The sequence below is a fragment of the Orcinus orca genome, chromosome 8 (genome assembly GCF_937001465.1).
Source record: "Orcinus orca chromosome 8, mOrcOrc1.1, whole genome shotgun sequence".
Classification (NCBI taxonomy): Eukaryota; Metazoa; Chordata; class Mammalia; order Artiodactyla; family Delphinidae; genus Orcinus; species Orcinus orca.
This window is the reverse complement of record NC_064566.1, coordinates 60,820,477-60,842,358: the sequence shown is the minus strand read 5'-3', so window position 1 is coordinate 60,842,358 and position 21,882 is coordinate 60,820,477. Positions and strand designations below refer to the sequence as shown.

Below are 21,882 nucleotides of genomic sequence, written 5' to 3'. Positions count from 1 at the left end.
AACACATGTGGAAATACAGAGAATCAGTAGCATAGAGTTTAAAGTACATACACTTGGCAACAAGAGGGGCTTTAGTTTGAATTCTGGCTCCATGTTTGCAAGCTGTTGTTTTCTGACATGTTAAGTTCTTTGTGTTTTCTTAAATATAAAATGGGGATTCTCATACCTTCCTTATAGGACAGCTCTGAGAATTAAATTAGATGATTCTGTAAAGTCTGAGACAAGGCAGTGGAATTATATGTGAATTTTTTTTACTCTCTTATTTTGATTTCCATTAATTTAATTTTTTTAATTGAAGTATAGTTGATTTACAATGTTGTGTTAGTTTTGGGTCTACAACAAAGTGATTCAGTTACGTATATGTATATGTGAATATATATATATATTCTTTTTCATATTCTTTTCCATTATAGTTTATTACACAATATTGAATATACTTCCCTGTGCAATATAGGGACATTGTTGTCTACCTATTTTATGTATAGTAGTTTATATCTGCTAATCCCAAAGTCCTAATTTATCCCTCTCTGCCCCCTTTTCCCTTTGGTAACCATAAGTTTGTTTTCTATGTCTGTGAATCTGTTTCTGTTTTGTAAATAAGTTCATTTGTATTTTTTAGATTCCACAGCTAAGTGATATCATATGATATTTGTCTTTCCCTGTCTGACTTACTTCACTTAGTATGATAATCTCTAGGTCCATGTGGCAAATGGCATTATTTCATCCTTTTTTATGGATGAGTAATATTCCATTATGTATATATACCACACGTTCTTTATCCATTCATCTGTTGATGGACATTTAGGTTGCTTCTGTGTCTTTGCTGTTGTAAATAGTGCTGCTATCAACACTGGAATGCATTTATCTTTTCGAATTAGAGTTTTCTCCAGATATACGCCTGGGAGTGGGATTGCTGGATCATATGGTAACTCTATTTTCAGGTTCTTAAGGAACTCCATACTGTTTACCATAGGGGCTGCACCAGTTTACATTCTCACCAACAGTGTAGGGGGGGGTTCCTTTTTCCCCACACCCTTTCCAGCATTTATTATTTGTAGACTTTTTGATGATGGTCATTCTGACTGGTGTGAGGTGATACCTCATTGTAGTTTTGATTTGCATTTCTGTAATAATTAGTAATGTTGAGCATCTTTTCATGTGCCTGTTAGCCAACCCAATATGTGTCTTCTTCGGAGACATCTATTTAGGTCTTCTGCTCATTTTTTGATGGATTGTTTTGTTTTTTTGTTATTGAGTTTTATGAGCTGTTTGTATATTTTGGGAATTAACCCTTGTCGGTCACATCATTTGCAATATTTTCTCCTGTTCCCTAGGTTGTCTTTTTGTTTCCTTTGCTATGCAAAAGCTTGTAAATTTGATTAGGTCCCATTTGTTTGTTTTTGTTTTTATTTCTATTGCCTGTGGGGAGTGACCTAAGAAAACATTGCTACGATTTATGTCAGAGAATTTTTTTTATTGAAGTATAGTTGATTTACAATGTTGTGTTAATTTCTGCAGTACAGCAAAGTGATTCAGTTATACATATATACATTTTTTTATATTCTTTTCCATATGGTTTATCACAGGATATTGAATATAGCTCCATGTGCTATACAGTAGGACCTTGTTGTTTATCCATTCTATATATAATAGTTTGCATCTGCTAACCCCAAACTCCCACTCCATCCCTCCCCCACCCCCCTCCCCCTCGGCAACCACCAGTCTGTTCTTTGTTAATCTATTTCTGTTTTGTAAATAAGTCCATTTGTATCATTTTAGATTCCACATCTAAGTGATATCATATTACTTGTCTGTCTCTGTCTGATTTACTTCACTTAGTATGATAATCTCTGTCCATCCATGTTGCTGAAAATGGAATTATTTCATTCTTTTTATGATTAATATTCCAGTGTTTGTTGTGTATATATATATGTGTGTGTGTATATATACACCACATCTTTATCCATTCATCTGCCTTTGGACATTGGTTGCTTCCATGTCTTGGCTATTGTGAATAGTGCTGCTATAAACACTGGGGTACATGTATCTTTTCAAGTTACAGTTTTCGTCTTTTCCAGGTATATGACCAGGAGTGGGATTGCTGTATCATATTGCCAACTCTATTTTTAGATTTTAGTTTTTGAGGAACCTCCATACTGTTTTCCATAATGGCTGTACCCATTTACATTCTCACCAACAGTATAGGAGTGTTCCCTTTTCTCCACACCCTCTCCAACATTTGTTATTTGTAGACTTTTTAATGATAGCCATTCTAACCAGCATGAGATGATACCTCACTGTAGTTTTAATTTGCATTTCTCTAGTAATTAGCCATGTAGAGCAACTTTTTATGTGCCTGTTGGCCGTCTATGTGTCTTCTTTGGAGATATGTCTATTTAGGTCTCCTGCTCATTTTCTGATTGGGTCTTTTTTTTTTTATATTGAGCTACGTAATTGTATATTTTGGAGATTAATCCCTTGTCGGTTGCATCATATGCAAATATATTCTCCCATTCCATAGGTTGTCTTTTCATTTTGTTTCCTTTGCTATGCAAAAGCTTGTAAGTTTGACTGGGTCCCATTTGTTTATTTTTGCTTTTATTTATATTGCTTTGGGAGACTGACCTAAGAAAACATTGCTACAATTTATGTCAGAGAATGTTTTGCGTGTGTTCTCTTCCAGGAGTTTTACAGATCCAGTCTTAAATATTTAGGTCTTTGATCCGTTTGGGGTTTATTTTTGTGTATGGTGTTAGAGTGTTCTAATTTCATTTTTTTTACATGTAGCTGTCCAGTTTACCCAGCACCACTTATTGAAGAGACTGTCTTTTCTCCATTGTATATTCTTGCCTTCTTGTTGTAGATTAATTTTGACCATAAGTGCATGGGTTAATTTCTGGGTTTTCTGTCCTGTTCCATTGATCCATATGTCTGTTTTTGTGCCAGCACCATACTGTTTTTATTACTGTAACTTTGTAGTATTTTCTGAGAGGGTTATACCTCCAGCTTTTTTCTTTTTCCTCAGGATTGCTTTGGCAATTCTGGGTCTTCTGTGGTTCCATATAAATTTTAGAGTTATTTGTTCAAGTTCTGTGGAAAATGTCATGGGTAATTTGATAGGGATCACATTAAATCTGTAGATTGCTTTGGATAGTATGGTCATTTAAACAATATGAATTCTTCCAATCCAAGAGCATGGGTTATCTTTCCATTTCTTTGCCTCATCTTCAGTTTTCTTTATCAGTGTTTGTTTTATAGTTCTCAGCATATGTCTCATCTCCTTGGTCAGGCTTATTCCTAAGTATTTTTTTATGCAATTTTAAAGGGGATTTTTTTTTTTACTTTCCCTTTTTGATATTTCATTGCTAGTGTAAAGAAATGCAACAGATTTCTGTATATTAATTTTGTATCCTGCAACACTACCAACTGATGAGCTCTAGTAGTTTTCTGGTGGTGCCTTTAGGATTTTCTCTGTATAGTATCATGTCATCTGCATATAATGACAATTTTTCCTCTTCCCTTCCAATCTGGATATATTTTATTTCTTCTTTCTTGATTGCTATGGCTGATTTCTATTAATTTTATAATGTTGTTTTTACAACAGAAAACATTTTAATAATTTGATATTGACCACCAAAGTTATAATATACTCACAAATCTACACCTTGTGGCATTGACTATATGGCTAATTGAAGTGATCTAAATAATTATGCTTATCTACAAAAGAAAGATCTCAAAGTGCACACTCTGCTAAATCATATGTTTATTTAACACTCATGTAGCTTTTACCATGTAAGACAGACAGACACTGTTCTAAACACTGTATTCATTGAATACCCTATGAGGAAGGTACTGTTACAGAGAACTTTAAGAAACTCAATCAAGGTCACATTGGTCTATGTGGCAGAGCTGAAATTTGAACTCAGGCAGCCTGGCTACATGGTCCAGCTCCTCAATGCTATGCTGCCTTTCAGTTGGCCAATCAAAACACGCTTAGTGGACATAAGTGATGATCGGCACTATGAGGGATGCCAGGAAACAAAGGATACAATCCTTAATTTGAAGAAGATGACCATTCTCTAGGCCTTAGCCACAGTCCCCAAATTCTGCTCTCTCAACCTCAGATAAATGTCATCCATGTCACAGCTAAATGCTAGTCACAGAGAAACACCTCCTCTCACCCATAATAACAAAAGTTCTGAATGAAAATCTGCAGCCTATTTGCTTGGCTCTCTATGGCAGTGTCAGTGTTTTCAAAGTATGTGCTGAGAAGTCTTAGAATTGTGTGAAGTTGCCTCATGTTCTGCAAATATTTTACTCAAGTTTCTCTCTATACATATATTTGTATATACACACCTTTACACACTACATGTATATGTAACTAATGTTACAAATAAGTTTTTAAACTAATACTGCAAACTAAAATTACACACTGAAATACCATTTATTGTATACTTTAATACATAGGAAACTCACAATTCATTACAATATGCTTTTGGATTGTCATTGTGCATATCTCAGATGAAAGAGTCTCCCTCTATCTCTAATTGAAGAGTATTCTGAGATTGCGAGACAAATTCTTTCAAAGCCAAAAAAACTGTTACCATTTGGAAGGTGATATGATGGTTAAGAAGAATGGCACGTCTAGATACCATTTAGAGCACAGGTATTTACCACATGAATTTGGGCAAGTTTTAAACCTTCCTTACCTTAATTTCCTCATCTGTCAAATGGGACAGTACATACCTCATAGAGTTGTAAGAAATAATATACCTAGAAAAGTAACTCAGGCAATAAGTACTCAATAAGTATTAGATACTACTATACATACAATATAATTTCTAGTGCAAATACTTATCTATAAAATCAGTCTTACCTTGTTATCATGCAACCAAATATGGAATAACCTTAAGTTCTAACTAATGTTGATATGCACCTGGAAATCCCATTTTTCAAGTTTTTGTGTTCATTCAACAGTTGAATTATTATTTTTACAAGTATGCAAATATAAACTAATAAATTTATACTAATTACATACTACTACAATTTTCAAATTTGCTGTTTAAAATTTTTTTAGAAAAAAATGTTCTGCCTTAAAAAAATAATATATTGCATCATAGTGAAATTTGTTTTTATGTTACCTTATTCCAAGGGGAAAATAATTACCTCTTCCAAATATATGTATTTCTTTTCATGGCTACCCTTCATTTAAAGCTTGCTTTTGAATAATACATGTTGAAATCAAATTATAACGAAATATTAGCCCCTTATCTGGTAGAGTGTTATACTGTGGTGGACGCTTCTGCTTATCACCAAAGAACAGTCAGTTAATGTCTCCTGTATTTCTTTCAAGATTGATTCTTTTCATGACAATAAGACTATTAGAATGTGCAAAGATATTTTAAATAAATGATTGTGTTTGTTTTTTCTTTCTTTTCTTGCAGTCATTCCCAACACAGCACTACAACCCGCCAGCCTTCAGTGACTCTCCAACGGGCCATCTCCCTGGAAGGGTAAGACGATAAGAATAATATGGAGCCTTCTCTTAAACCAAACCGAGCACCCTTGTCACTTTGAGCATAAATTCTTTCCTTCCTTCCTTCCTCCCTCCCTCCCTCCCCACGTTACCCCTTTTTTTTCTTTCTGTTAGCAAATCTCTATGAAGCTTATGTTATATATATGCCAAGCACCGTGCGAGGTACTACACTGAACAAGTCAAATAAGATCTTTTCCTTCAGAGGACTCATTATCTATTGAGAGTGACAGAAATATAAACACACACCTGCACATAACAGTGTAAGCATCACACAGGAAATACGTATGAGGGATTAGTGAAGGATCCAGAAAGGATATCTGACCGAGAATGGGTAACAAAGAGGGAGGGGGGAACAGGTCAGGATGGTTTCAGAGAAGATAGCTCTCTCAAGCTGAGAACTGAAGCATCTGTGGATATTTGCCTGACTGACAGATATTGGAAGGAAGGGTACTCCCTGCAGGAGAAACAGCACATGCAAAAACATGAACATCTAAGCAGATTTCAGATGTCAAAAGGCCACTGAGTGATTTGGTGCAAGGTGTGCAAGGCAGGAAATGAGAATGGTGATGTTGGCTGGCCAGGCTTACGTGTAGAGGACTTAGTATTTCGTATTTCTAAATTCCCCAATCAGATGATAGAAGCTGAAGGGGCTGAGAAGAAGGAGTTAATATTTCCATCCACTTGCTTTATAATCGCAACTGATTTAATTGACAACACTTAATTGGTTACTGTATAAAAATTAAATCACTATTTTTCCAATATCTGTTACCAACTATGCTTTGTTCAACCCTGTTTCTCAATGACAAGTAGACTTCCTTAATGGCATTTCAGTTAAAATCTCTATTATTTAGTCTATTTTAAAATCTTGTGTTTTCAGTCAAACCTCTGTCTCTCTTTCCAACATAATTAAGACCTGGGGTCCACCAAAGTGCTCTGGAGTTGATAGAGGAGTGATCTGCTCTCTCTCTCATACCACCCTCTAGATCTTCCTTTCTCTTAGATTTCTTCTCTGGTAGAAATGAAGTTGTTTAAAAAAAAAAATGGGAAATGGCATTCCTCACATTCTCCTGTGGCAGTCCTCCTTTCTCTTGGCTATCACGGGTGACGTAGCCTGGATGGGTAGAGAACCAAACACGCACCAATGCTAAGAAACTCAACTCCCCCAGCACGTGGTCCCCTGGGAGCATCAGCGATCTTTTCTACAAAACCCCCTGGCAGTAGCACACTGTAGTCCTCTGATGCACTCACCCACTTTGCCCCAGCTGCGTCAGTCCCTCCTCACAAGCACATAGTCACCCTTTCTCATCTGTCCTCAGCAGCTTCAAATGTGAGCTTGCAGACATGAGCAGCATGCATCTTTCCTACCCCGCAGGTGGAACTTACTAGGGCTAGTCCTTGCCTCCTTTCTTTCTCCCTGCCTGACATTCTCATCTTCTCTCCCCAGGGCAAGTCAGCAAACTCCATGACCTAGTGGACATCCACTTGGGAGGGAGATGTTAGCCTCTCCTTCCTGGAACAGCATAAATCTTATAAACACTTTATGGGGTGCCCTGTCTTGCCTTTAGCGAAGGAAATCCACTGCATGTCCGCAAACCCATGGGAACGTGAGTGGAAGGAATGTGACCTCTGCATGAACACTGCCCTCCCCTCAAAAGGATACCTCCTTCTCTTCCTAGTCCTATTCTGTTTTTGGCAGTAAAGAACATCAAACAATTTTAGCTCCTCTATTAAAAAAGAAAACAAAAACTGAGATAGGAGTGGGGGAGGAGTCAAGATGGCAGAATAGGAGGACATGGAGGTCACCTCTCCCCATAAGTACATCAAGAATGGAACAATTCTGACAGAGCACCTGCTGAACACTAGCAGAGGACCTCGGACACCTAAAAGGACGAGAACAATCCCCATGCAACTGGGTAGGACAAAAGAAATTTTAAAAAGACAAGAGGAAACAGGACACGACCTGCACCCCTGGGGGGGAACTGAAAGAGGAAAGGTGCCCACACCCAGGGAAGCCCCCTCGCTAGTAGGGAGACCAGCTGGGGAGCTTCAGGGGCTCAGAGGATAGCACAGCGACCAGCCTGTGGCAGGCAGGACAGAGTAAGACCTACATGAATGTTTAGTGCCACAGCCCGGCACGTCCCAGCCTGAGACATGTGTCTGCTGGTGCGGACAGAGGCTGGGTGCTAGAACCTGGGGTTTGGAGAGCAGACCCAGGGAGGGGACTGCTGGTAGCTGCAAAGAGAGAGCCTGAAGGTATGGGAGTACAGAGCTCTACAAGTGGGAATGTTTGTGGAAGAAGCCCTGGCCGCCATTGCAGCCCCCTTCCCCATGCATCAGCCCCTGCCTCCCTGGGCACTAGAAGGGGCTCCTGCCTGAGCAGGCTTGCAGGCCTCACCCTCCTTGGCCACCGCCTACAAGAGCAGGCTCACTCACCCCCGCCCCCTCCTCCACCCCCACAGCCCAAGCAGGCTCACATGCCCCACCCACTGCGGCTGCCTCCTTCACCCCTGCCCACCCCAGCAGGCTGGCATTTGCCCCACCTGTTGCTTCCTCTGACCCCACCCACCTAGGCAGGCTCTGGGGCAGCCTCGGGAACAGACACTGGTGGAAGGCCCACATGCAGAGGTGGGGCTGAAACCACAGCTGAGCCTCATGGGCCATGCAACTAAGGAAGAAGAGCGGAAATCTCTCCTCACAGCTGTGGGAACTGCGGATTTACACCCCAGCTGCCAGCTTTGTAAACTCAGCACCTGCAGAATATCCAAATGAATGAGTGCTCCCCCAGCTGAGATGGGTCTAGCTTTAGCAACTGTGGGTTTGTGGGCATATACACATGGGGACTAGACCGGGCCAGAATCTGAGCTGCCTCCATAGCTCCCACAGCAGGTCCTGGTGCACAATTACTGCAGTCCTGGGACGTGACTGCAGTGGATCTGTGCTGGTAGTCTGGTAAAAACAACGCCTGAAAGACACCAGGGCCAATTGCCGGCATACCCGTTGTTAAGGTGGGTCTGAGAGCAGTTCCAGCAATAGTATAATTTATGAGCCAGCACAACAGGTGAAAAGTGATGCAACAGCACACTCACAGTTGAACAGCTCTGGAGGAGGAAAACCCAGTGGTTTCTCTCCCAGAGAGAGTGCTCCAATCCTGCCTATGTCACACTGCAGGCCAGAAACACAGCTCAGAAACAGATCTCGGGGCCTCTACTCCAACTGGAGAGCAGACCCTGCCCCTGACAGGGCAGTGACAACCTCAGAGCAAGGGGAGGCCCCCATTCAATAGCCAGTGCAGGCTCAGGTCACCACAACATCAGTCACTCCTCTTACCAAGGGGATAAATGGCCAGCATACACTGAGGAAAGAGGTGGCAGACAAGCATATTAAAAACAGCTCTAGCACCAAAAAATATTAAACCCACTTAGGCTATACAGGGACATTCCCACATAAAAATAGCCCTACAAGACTGTCTGAGGGTCAGGCATCGGGAGAAAGAACCGCCCCCCCCCCCCAGAGCATTTGGCTTTGAAGGCCAGTGGGTCCTGAGTGCAGGAGCTCCACAGGACTGGGAGAAACAGAGACTCCACTCTTGGAGGGCACACACAAGGTCTCACATGCACTGGGACCCAGCACAAAGCAATACCTCCATAGGAACCATGGCTAGACCTAACTAGGGGTCTTGGAGGGTCTCCTGAGGAGGCAAAGGTCAGCGGTAGCTCACTCTGGGGGCAAGGAAACTGGTGGCAGAGGCCCCAGGGAACACTGATCAGCATGATCTCTCCCAGAGGTCCCATTTTTGGCACCAAGACCTGGCCCCACCCAAAAGCCTACAAGTTCCAGAGCTGGAATGCCTCAGGCCAGACAACCAGCAAAACAGGAATACAGCTCCACCCATCAGCAGACAGGCTGCCTAAAGTCATACTGAGCTCACAGCTACCTCAAAACGCACCCCTTGGCACGGCCCTGCCCACCAGAGAGACAAGACCCAGCTCCACCCACCAGCAGGCAGGCACCAGTCCCTTCCACCAGGAAGCCTGCACAAACCCCAGGACCAACCTCACCCACAGGGGGCAGACAACAGAACTAAGAGAAACTATGATCCTGCAGCCTGTGGAAAGGAGACCACAAACACAGAAAGGTAGACAAAAGGAGATGACAGAGAAATATGCTGCAAATGAAGGAAGATAAAAACTCACAAGAACAACTAAATCAAGAGGAGATAGGCAATCTACCTGAAGAATAATTCAGAGTAATGATAGTAAAGATGATCCAAAAGTTCAGAAAAAGAATGGAGGCACAGACTGAGAAGATACAAAAAAAATGTTTAACAAGGAGCTAGAAGATTTAAAGAACAAACAGAGATGAACAACACATTAACTAGAAGGAATCAATAGAATAACTGAGGCAGAAGTGAGCTAGAAGACAGAGTGGTGGAAATCACTGCCACAGAACAAAATAAAGAACAAAAAATGAAAAGAAATGAGGACAGTCTCAGAGACATCTGGGACAACATTAAACGCACCAACATTCACATTACAGGTGTCAACAAAGGAGAAGAGAAAGAGAAAGGGCCTGAGAAAATATTTGAAGATATTATAGCCAAAAACTTCCCTAATATGAGAAAGGAAACACTCACTCAAGTCCAGGGAGTGCAGAGAGTCCCATACAGGATGAACCCAAGGAGGAACACAGATATATATTAATCAAACTGGAAAAAATTAAAGAGAAAGAAAAAATATTAACGACAACAAGGGAAAAGCAACAAATAACATACAAGGGAATCTCCATAAAGTTTTCAGCAGAAACTCTGCAGGCCAGAAGGGAGCGGTAAAATATATTTAAAGTGATGAAATGGAAAAAGCTACAACCAAGAATACTCTACCCAGCAAGGCTTTAATTCAGATTTGACAGAGAAATCAAAAGCTTTACAGACAAGCAAAGGCTAAGAGAATTCACCACCAAACCACGTTTACAACAAATGCTAAAGGAACTTCTTTAGGTGGAAAGAGACCAGCAACTTAATACAACCTTGTGTATATATAGACTGCTATATCAAAACCTCATGGGGGGACTTCCCTGGTGGCACAGTGGTTAAGAATCCACCTGCCGGGCTTCCCTGGTGGGGCAGTGGTTGGGAGTCCACCTGCCGATGCAGGGGATGCGGGTTCGTGCCCCGGTCCAGGAAGATCCCACATGCCGCAGAGTGGCTGGGCCCATAAGCCACGGCCGCTGGGCCTGCACGTCTGGAGCCTGTGCTCCACAACAGGAGAGGCCACAGCAGTGAGAGGCCCGCATACCACAAAAAAAAAAAAAAAAAAGAATCCACCTGCCAATGCAGGGGACATGGGTTCAAGCCCTGGTCTGGGAAGATCCCACATGTGGCAGAGCAACTAAGCCTGTGTGCCACAACTACTGAGCCTGCGAGCCACAAGTACTGAGTCGGCGTGCTGCAACTACTGAAGCCCGCGTGCCTAGAGCCCATGCTCCACAAGAAGCCACCGCAATGAGAAGCCTGCACACTGCAACAAAGAGTAGCCCCCACTTGCCGCAACTAGAGAAAGCCCATGCGCAGCAATGAAGACCCAGCACAGCCATAAACAAACAAACAAGCAAACAAACAAATAAATAATTTTTTAAAAAAAGAATAAAATTTTAAAAACCTCATGGGAACTGCAAACCAAAAAACTACAATAGATACACACACATACACACACACACACAAGCAACCCAAACACACACTAAAGATAGTCATCAAATCACAAGAGAACAAAAGAGGAAGGGAAGGAAAAAAAGCTACAAAAACAAATTCAAAACAATTTTTTTAAATGTCAATAGGAACATACATATTGATAATTACCTTAAATGTAATAGGAACATACATATTGACAATTACCTTAAATGTAGTTGGATTAAACGCTCCAACAAAAAGACATAGACTGGCTGAGTGGATACAAAAACAAGACCCGTATATATACTGTCTACAAGAGACCCACTAGGGACACATACAGATTGAAAGTAAGAGGATGGAAAAAGGTATTCCATGCAAAAGGAAACCAAAAGAACGATGGAGTAGCAATACTCATATCAGACGAAATAGACTTTAAAATAAAGACTGTTACAAGAGACAAGGAAGAACACTACATGATCAATCCAAGAAGAAGATATAACAATTGTAAATATGTATGCACCCAACATAGTAGCACCTCAATATATAAGCCAAATGCTAACAGCCATAAAAGGGGAAATCGAGAGTAACACAATAATAGTGGGGGACTTTAACACCCCACTTACACCAATGGACAGATCATCCAGACAGAAAATCAGTAAGTAAACACAGGCCTTAAATGACACATTAGACCAGATGGACTTAATTTTTCCATCCAAAAGCAGAAGAATATACTTTCTTCTCAAATGCACATGGAACATTCTCCAGGATAGATCATATATTGGGCCATAAATCAAGCCTCAGTAAATTTAAGAAAAATGAAATCATATCAAGCATCTTTTCATACCACAAGGCTATGAAATTAGAAATCAATTATAGGAAAAAAAACTGTTAAAAAACACAAACACGTAGAGATTAAACAATATGTTACTAAACAACCAGTGGATCACCAAAGAAATCAAAGAGGAAATCAAAAAATACCTAGAGACAAATGACAACAAAAACACTATGATCCAAAACCTATGGGACACAGCAAAAGCAGTTCTAAGAGGTAACTTTTTAGCAATACAATCTTACCTCAGGAAACAAAATCTCAAATAAACAACCTAACATTACAACTAAAGCAACTAGAGAAAGAAGAAGAAACAAAACCCAAAGTTAGTAGAAGGAAAGAAATCATAAAGGTCAGGGCAGAAATAAATGAAATAGAGACTAAAAAATAAAAAAGGTCAGTGAAACTGAAAGCTGGTTCTTTTTCCTTTTTCTTTGAAAAGATAAACAAAATTGATAAGCCATTAGCCAGACTCATCAAGAAAAAAAGGGAGAGGGCCCAAGTCAATAAAATCAGAAATGAAAAAGGAGAAATTACAACTGACACCACAGAAATAAAAAGGATCATAAGAGACTACTACAAGCAACTATACACCAATAATATGGACAACCTAGGAGAAAAGGACAAATTCTTAGAAAGGTACAATGTTCCAAGACTGAACCAGGAAGAAATAGAAAATATGAACAGACCAATCACAAGTACTGAAATTGAAACTCTGTTTAAAAAACTTCCAACAAACAGAAGTCCAAGACCAGATGGCTTCACAGGTGAATTCTATCAAACATTTAGAGAAGAGTTAACACCTATCCTTATGAAAGTATTCCAAAAAAACTGAGAGGAATTAACACTCCCAAACTCATTCTATGAGGCCGCCATCACCCTGATACCAACCAGGCAAAGATACCACAAAAAAAAAAATTACAGGCCAATATCACTGAAGAACATAGTTGCAAACATCCTCAACAAAATACCAGCAAACTGAATCCAACAACACATTGAAAGAGTCATACACCATGATCAAGTGGGATTTATCCCAGGGATGCAAGGATTTTTCAGTATCCACAAATCAATCACTGTGATACACCACATCAACAAATTGAAGAATAAAAACCATGTGATCATCTCAATAGATGGAGAAAAAGCTTTGGACAAAATTCAACAGCCGTTTATGATAAAAAGAAAGTGGGCATAGAGGGAACCTACGTCAATATAATAAAGGCCATATATGACAAACCCACAGCTAACATCATTTTTTTTTTTTTTTTTTTTGCTGTATGCGGGCCTCTCACTGTTGTGGCCTCTCCCGTTGCAGAGCACAGGCTCTGGACACACAGGCTCAGCGGCCATGGCTCACGGGCCCAGCCGCTCTGCGGCATGTGGGCTCTTCCCGGACCAGGGCACGAACCCATGTCCCCTGCATTGGCAGGCAGACTCTCAACCACTGCGCCACAAGGGAAGCCCTAACATCATTCTTAATGGTGAAAAACTGAAAGCATTTCATCCAAGATCAGGAAAAAGACTTTCATTCAACATAGTATTGGAAGTCCTAGCCATGGCAATCAGAGAAGAAATAAAAGGAATCCAAATTTGAAAAGAAGAAGTAAAACTGTCACTATTTGCAGATGTCATGATACTATACATAGAAAATCCTAAAGACAACACTAGAAAACTACTAGAGCTCATCAATGAATTTGGTATAGTTGCAGGATGCAAAATTAATGCACAGAAATCTCTGGCATACTTATACACTAACAACAAAAGATCAGAAAGAGAAATTAAGGAAACAATCCCATTTACCATCATATCAGAAAGAATAAAACACCTGGGAATAAACCTACATAAGGAGGCAAAAGACCTGTATGCAGAAAACTATAGGATGCTGATAAAAGAAATCAAAGATGACACAAAGAGATGGAGAGATATACCATGTTCTTGGATTGGAAGAATCAACATTGTCAAAATGACTATACTGCCCAAAGCAATCTACAGATTCAACGCAATCCCTATCAAATTACCAATGGCATTTTTCACAGAAGTAGAACAAAAAATTTCACAATTTGTTTGGAAATACAAAAGACCCCGAATAGCCAAAGCAATGTTGAGAGAAAAAAACAGAGCTGGAGGAATCAGGCTCCCTGAGTTCAGACTATACTACAAAGCTACAGTCATCAAAACAGTATGGTACTGGCACAAAAACAGAAATATAGATCAATGGAACAAAATAGAAAGTCCAGAGATAAACCCACGCACTTATGGTCAACTAATCTATGACAAAGGAGGCAAGAATATACAGTGGAGGACAGTCTTTTCAATAAGTGGTGCTGGGAAAACTGCACAACTACATGTAAAAGAATGAAATTAGAACACTCCCTTACACCATACACAAAAATACTCAAAATGGATTAAAGACCTAAATGTAAAACTGGATACTATAAAACTTTTAGGGGAAAACATAGGCAGAACACTCTCTGACATAAATATCTTTTTTGATCTTCTCCTAGAGTAATGAAAATAAAAAAAAAAAATAAACAGATTAAATTAAACGTAAAAGCTTTTTCACAGCAAAGGAAACCATAAACAAGATGAAAAGACAACCCACAGGATAGGAGAAAATATTTGCAAATGATGCGACCAACAAGGGATTAATCTCCAAACTATACCAACAGCTCATGCAGCTCAATGTCAAAAAAAAAAAAAAAAAAATCCCAAAATGGGCAGAAGACCTAAATAGACATTTCTCCAAAGAAGACATACAGATGGCCAAAAAGCACATGAAAAGATGCTCAACGTCACTAATTATTAGAGAAATGCAAAATCAAAACTATGAGGTACCACCTCACACCAGTCAGAACGGCCATGATCAAAAAGAAAAAAACACTACAAACAATAAATGCTGGAGAGGGTGTGGAGAAAAGGGAACCCTCCTACACTGTGGGTGGTCATGTAAATTGGTACAACCATTAAGGAGAATAGTATGGAGGTTCCTTAAAAAACTAACTATAGAACTACCATATGATTCTGCAATCCCACAGCTGTGCATATATTTTGAGAAAACCATGATTCAAAAAGATACATGCACCCCTGTGTTCACTGCAGCACTATTTACAATAGCCAAGACATGGAAGCAACCTAAATGTCCATCGACAGATGAATGGATAAAGAAGATGTGGTACATATATACAGTGGAATATTACTCAGCCATTAAAAGGAATGAAATTGAGTCATTTGTAGACACATGGATAAATGAGATGTGGTACATATATACAACGGAATACTACTCAGCCATAAAAAAGAACGAAATAATGCCATTTGCAGCAACATGGGAGGACCTAGAGATTATCATACTAAGTGAAGTAAGCCAGAGAAAGACAAATATCGTATGATATCACTTACATGCGGAATCTAGTAAAAAAGAAATGATACAAATAAACTTATTTACAAAACAGAAACTCACAGATCTTGAAATCAAACTTATGGTTACCAAAGGGGAAATATGGGGGGAAGTGATAAATTAGGAGATTGGGATTAGCATATACACACAACTATATATAAAATAGATAACTAATAAGGACCTACTGTATAGCATAGGCAACTCTACTCAACATTCTGTAATAACCTATATGGGAGGTGAATCTGAAAAAGGATGGAGACACATATATATATAACTGATTCACTTTGCTGTACACCTGAAACTAACACAACACTGTAAATCAACTATACTCCAATAAAAGAAAACAGAGATAGGAGTGGATGACTAAACAGAAACTTTGCTCTGGAAGAATTAAGTAACTCTTTTCTCAACAGTAAGTAACTCATTTCTCAACAGTAAACTACTATCTCCATCGCGACATTTGTTATTTTCCATTAAAAAAAAAAAAAAAAGACACAGAAGTTCTCAGTCAATACTTCAGACCATTTGGTTCTGTAATAATGTACAAGATGGTCTAGATCATGGATCTTCACCAGACTCCCAGAATTTAAACCAGGGCTAAGGAAGTTGCTAGCTATGTGATAGCAAGTTACTTGATTTCATTGTGCCTCAGTTTCCTAATTAATGTAAAATGGAAATACTGATGATGATTCCTTGTAGAGTTCTTTCAAGAATTAAAATTATATATACATATAATTTAATTTTTTATAATAGTACTGGCATTATATGTGTGTGACAGTAGTTGTTGCTGTTGTTGTTATACATAATATATACTTAATAAGGCATGAGAGTTTCTAATATATATTAAATAAGGATTTGTTAAAAGTCAGGGACGGGTATCTTTGCTATATTCTGGAGAGGCATTTTCCTATATATATGGGTAATAATCGTTTGTGGAAGCAATTCAAATCATTGTTTGAGTTTGCCTCATTGCTGAGTTCATATTTATATTAAAAATACTTTAATTACCAAGATTATATTTAAGTGCTTATTAAACAAGGAAAGAATAACCTAAGCTGTTTTCTACACATCAGCTTATTCTCAGTGCCAAAAGAAGAATTTAGGACTAGAGTAAGAAATGTTCTTACATTTCTAGTATATATATCTTAAAAAGTTAAAGTAAAGAGACCACTTCAAAACATGAGAGGAAATAATCTTTGCCGCCTGTGAGCATTCTCCAGTTGGACTTGAGAACATCCACCAGTCATCACCTGCAGTGCAAGTTCGTGCCGGCTTGTGACTGTACCCTCCATACTACCCTCCTTGGTTTTCTCCTTCTAGAAAGTGCCATAGTTTACACAAAACTCTTCCACAAAACACAGTTGCTTGTCATATCCTCCAAAGGATGTGACTGGTTTTGAATTCTGCATGTAAAATTGGATATGTGGAAAGGACCAAGGAAAAGACATCCAGAGTTAACAAAGGGGTGAGACAGCATTTTATTAAGAAAACACTAACAGGATTAGGATGCTTTGGTTTCAACAAGAAAGCTTCATTAGACGCTTAATGAGATCATATTCAAAATGTGCAATTTACTGGGAACAAAAATAGTACAAATTCATGGCTATTTCTTCGACGGAAGAGAAAAGAAACTAACATTTATCGGGTGCTTATTAGATGCCAGGCCATCTATCTATCCATCCATTCATCCATCCATCCATCTATGTATCTTATCTGATTTTATTTCCAAAATAGTCTTGTAAAATAGGCATCTTTTTTTTCTAAAAATGTAGTCTCAGACACATTAAGTAATTTTCCCAAAGACCTTTACATAGAAAATAGCAAGCCTAGATTGGAAATCAAATTTGACTTCACTGTCCAACTCCATCCCCTATACTGTGGCATGAAAAATCTTTATTGAGGGCTTCCCTGGTGGTGCAGTGGTTGAGAGTCCGCCTGCCAAAGCAGGGGACACGGGTTCGTGCCCCGGTCCGGGAAGATCCCACATGCCGCGGAGCGGCTGGGCCCGTGAGCCATGGCCGCTGAGCCTGTGCATCCGGAGCCTGTGCTCCACAAAGGGAGAGGCCACAACAGTGAGAGGCCCACGTACCGCAAAAAAAAAAAAAAAAGTCTTTATTGAGTGGGAAAGCACTGGTGCCACCATTTATAAGCCACATTCAGGCTAAGTTAGACATAGTGAAGAATTTCCTAGGATAAGAAATGATAAGTAGAACTGACTCTCAGCCTAGAAATCACTAAGTAGAATGACTAGCCCAGCATCTGGGGAGGCACTGGAGGCCCACACGCACACTAAGTGCCTAAGGTGTTAGTTGTGGTAGAGACGAGGGTGTGGAGGCTGAGCTTACCACTGGTCTCCAGCTCACCTTCCTAGTTCTTTATAAAGACCTCCTTTGGCAGCGTGCAGGGTGGCTATCATCCCACAGTTCAGTCATTACACAAAGAAGCCTTCCTTCAGCTATGCTAAATAATGGCATTTCCTTCTAGAGCTATTTCCAAACCTTTTCCTTCTTTCTTCTTATTCACAAAAGCTTATTAGCAGTTTGCCAATAAGCAGTCTTTCAGCATTTTGCACTGTTTTCCACTTGAGTGAAATGACCTCTGTGATACATGCAGTCACTAACTCTAATTCTCTGTTAAGATGAAAACAAAAATGTGAAGGCCGTACCCTGATGGCATAACACAGAGTGATCCCATTTCTAAAAAACAGGAAACGGTATTCTCAGCTATGTCCCATCGTTCCAAGTGGTATAAAGCAGTTTGCCTCATATCTAGTTAATAATGAACTATGAAAAATATTCTGTTCCCTGCAATCATGGAAGAAAACTGACTCTGGAATCAAAGAATTCGTTTTGGATCCTGACCTCTCTGCTGTCTGTTGTTAATCTTAAACAGGACCCATCCCCTCCCTAAGCATGAGCTGCCTCCCCAAAAGGGAGAAAAGCATAGCACTCACCAACTTCCTGTAAAAGCAGCGGGTACCTGTAGGGCCCTCAGTAAGTACTAGCTGAATATATGCTTCGTCCAAGTATTGTGAGAAAACAAACAAAACTTTCATTTTTAAAGCTTAGGTTAGTTTGAAGACCCACGTTGAAACTTGTTATTAAATACATATATATGTACCTATGTATGTAAACCATTTCTTGATATAAAATAAAATATTTGAGGTAGAATTAATCTTGCATTGCTGGAATATTTAGAAGGGGAAACCTCAGTAATCCTCTACAAAGCCCAGAGCACTGAAGTTTATGCTATATATCCCAGCTGGCCATCAAATACATAGATAACGTGGCATACAGTCACTGTCACTGAATGCATAGTGGGAGAGGTATTTTTCATTTTGCATAGGCCAATGGGTCTTTAGCAGGCTTCCCATTAAGGTGTTATACTGCTGAACGTGGGCAATCAGCTGAAATTGGCAATTTCATTATTTCAGAATTCTCCTTGCTAATGCTTTCGTGAAAAGCAGCTACTTAGGATATTTATTAAAATGAAGGTGCTTTAAAAGGCCATAGGTTTATATATTTTTCACTGAAGTTGCTATTTACTTGACATAAAATAAGTGGAAATATTTCAGATTTCCAGTTAATTCGATCCATAGAGACAATAAAACTGTCTGAGCCTTTACCTAGTTACTGCTGTTTTTTAAATTGATATCTGAATCGTCTATAACTATGCCAGACATAACGAGGCAGAATAACATTCCCATTAACAGTATGAGCTCCTTGCTTCAGGTTCAAGTTGACAGATGCAGCCCATATCTTAATCCCCTCTTCCTCCTGAGACCCCATTAAAAAGAAGCTAATGGAATAAAAAAAAAAAAAAGGGACAGTCCCATAACAGTAAAGGAGAAGGGAGCGTTAAAGGCCAAAAGATTTCAGCATACTTCTGCATGACAGAAAGCAGATGGAAGGGTAATAATTGAAGAAAAAGAACAAAGCAGTCCCTGCCTTAGATCACCTACAGAGGAAAGGCATGTGCTGTACCTTACACAGCTCCGGGGGCACCTTACACATGGTATTCTATGTGACTGCCATCTCCTGGAGATGTGTTTCCAGGGATGCCACCCACAAAACAGCCCACCACAGTGAAGCTGCAAAGTATAGAGGAGCCCACAGCTCAGGAGGAAGCAGATCCGCCTAACAGAACCCAGGAAACTCGGAGACTTCAGAATAGTGACAACAGATGGGATTGAGAGCAGAGCCTGAGAATAGAAGATGCCCCCACTCAGCGTGCACACCCCTACACGCAGAACAGCTGCCAGGCGAGCACTCAGCACCAGTCAGAAAATGAACTTTCCGCTCTGAAGAAATAGAATGACTTCTGAGGAACCCAGATAAGCTCATTTGAATAGTGCCCCACACCAAAACCCTGCACTATGTGCTAGTTAGGGGGACAGTTTAGGGTTTGCTCCCCTAACCTGAAGCCTTTCAGTGGAAAAGTTTTGCCCTTATATGCAATACTTCCTGAGACCTTTCTACTACCTCATTCTTAGATAGGAACAGACAACCACGGGTTACCGAATATCTTAACAAACCTACCAAGTGACAGAAACAAGATTAAAACACACGTAACAAAAACTATCCTCAGGAAGCCAGAGGGATTTCGTTTGTTCTGGGAACAAAATAGAATTTAATGAAATGAAGTTGACCTTTGAACCATGTGATTTGAACTGTGCAAGTCCACTTATATGCTGATATTTTTCAATAATAAATACTATAGTACTGCACTACCTGCAGCTGGTTGCATTCACGGATGTGGAGGAAACTCAGATACAGAGGGCTGACGATAAATTATACTCAGGTTAACCCCCGCCCTTTGTTCAAGCGTCAAGGGCTCTAGTATAAGCCTATGTTTAGCAATAGGGAAGTAACCACTAGAATTAAAATCGAAGTGGTTAAAAGTGATTGCCTCTGGGAAGGTAGGTAGGATTCTCAGGAGAGGTGACGCAAATTACATTTTGCAGAATGTATTTGGAACTAGGCAGGGGTTTAAAAAAAAAAAAGAAGAAGAAAAGCATGTGCAAAAAAATCTAGAAGTACTTTGCTAATACTGCATAGACTAAGAAGTACCTTCAGCTACTCAAATATCTTCCTTTTGTCCAGTAGAGGACATATACTGTTTTATCTTACCTTAGAAGATCATTTTAGCAACAATACAGAGGCAGAATTTTCTACAAACTAGCATTTTCCCATCCATAAAATACCTGCCCTGAAAGATGTTAACCACCCTCTATGAATAGAAGGAATTCATATGGAGTGGATATTCTGTCTAATTGACCCCAAGCAAAAATTTCTCCCAAATCCAGATGTCGGTAAATATCCCAAGGAGAACCAATAAGTGGTCTTGCCTATAAACAGATGCATCTAAGGGAACCCACCCTCTCAGGTTGACTGGTCTGTGGTGGTATCACTGTCATCCTTGCTCAGTGGAACAGTCCTGTTGCTGTAGCGATAGCCATGTACTACCTCTGTTTGGCACAAGAGACTCCCTCTCCACGCTCTAAGACCACGACAGGCCCTTGAGACCATGCATTGGTGGAGCCAGGGAGCCTCTGGTGTTCCCATATTGGGCCTGAACAGCTGTCCTTTCCAATGACACTCTGGGAACAGGACCTCAACTGGAATCATTTGCTCTTTTGCTCTCTATCCAGCTCCTTTTGCCTTAATAGAGAAGCTTTTTTACAGCTAACATACTTCCAATTCCCCAGAACGATGCTGATTTAAAGTACTCAGTCAGGGCTTCCCTGGTGGCGCAGTGGTTGGGAGTCCGCCTGCCGATGCAGGGGACACGGGTTCGTGCCCCGGTCCGATTCCGCGTGCCGCGGAGCGGCTGGGCCTGTGAGCCATGGCCGCTGGGCCTGCACATCCGGAGCCTGTGCTCTGCAACGGGAGAGGCCACAACAGTGAGAGGCCCGCGTACCGCAAAAAAAAACAAATTAAAGTACTCAGTTAGTCTTCTTAGTCTAAGTGCCTACATATTTAGTTCCAAAATATACAGTCACTGTAGAAAGTGGAAGTATTATTGACCTGAGAATCAGAAGACCTGGATTCTGCGTTCAAGTCAGCCACCTCTTACTCTGTGATTTTGAGTGCATCTCAGTTACCTCATATACAAAGTGATGAGGGTGAGTAAAACAGTGTGTTAGATTCCTTCCCACTCTTAACATTTTATAATTTCATGAGTTTTGAAGGATATAAAAGTTTGGCTTCCAGACTTATAGAACTATTTCCAGAAATGAAACCTTAGGGACCACTGGACTCTAAACAGCTGGCCCTCAGGGGTACTTGGCTTGAGTTATCTCTACCCACCCACTCGCAGACCCAGCCACCTTTCCCGAATCTAATCGGCGTGAATGCTCAACTTCCTCCAACACATTTCTGCGCCCTGACCCTCAAAAGCAGTGCTAAGCAGTGTTTCCCAAAGTAACTAAGGAGGCCGGATGTGCTGAGAAATACACTGAA

At 40.2% G+C, this 21,882-nt stretch overlaps 1 protein-coding gene and 1 long non-coding RNA gene across 25 annotated transcripts in view; one reads left to right on the top strand and one right to left on the bottom strand.

Annotated features, from left to right (window-relative positions):
* The window catches only part of DLG2 (discs large MAGUK scaffold protein 2), a 2,044,900-nt gene that overhangs the window by 1,616,300 nt on the left and 406,718 nt on the right, over window positions 1-21,882 (top strand). For all 24 annotated transcript variants that reach the window (XM_049713435.1, XM_049713436.1, XM_033431831.2 and 21 more), the window contains one exon: window positions 5,445-5,513. In XM_049713435.1, coding sequence (XP_049569392.1) covers window positions 5,445-5,513 — 69 coding nt within the window. The remainder of the gene's footprint in view (window positions 1-5,444; window positions 5,514-21,882) is intronic.
* The window catches only part of LOC125965184 (uncharacterized), a 1,042,439-nt gene that overhangs the window by 851,125 nt on the left and 169,432 nt on the right, over window positions 1-21,882 (bottom strand). The window lies entirely within an intron of this gene.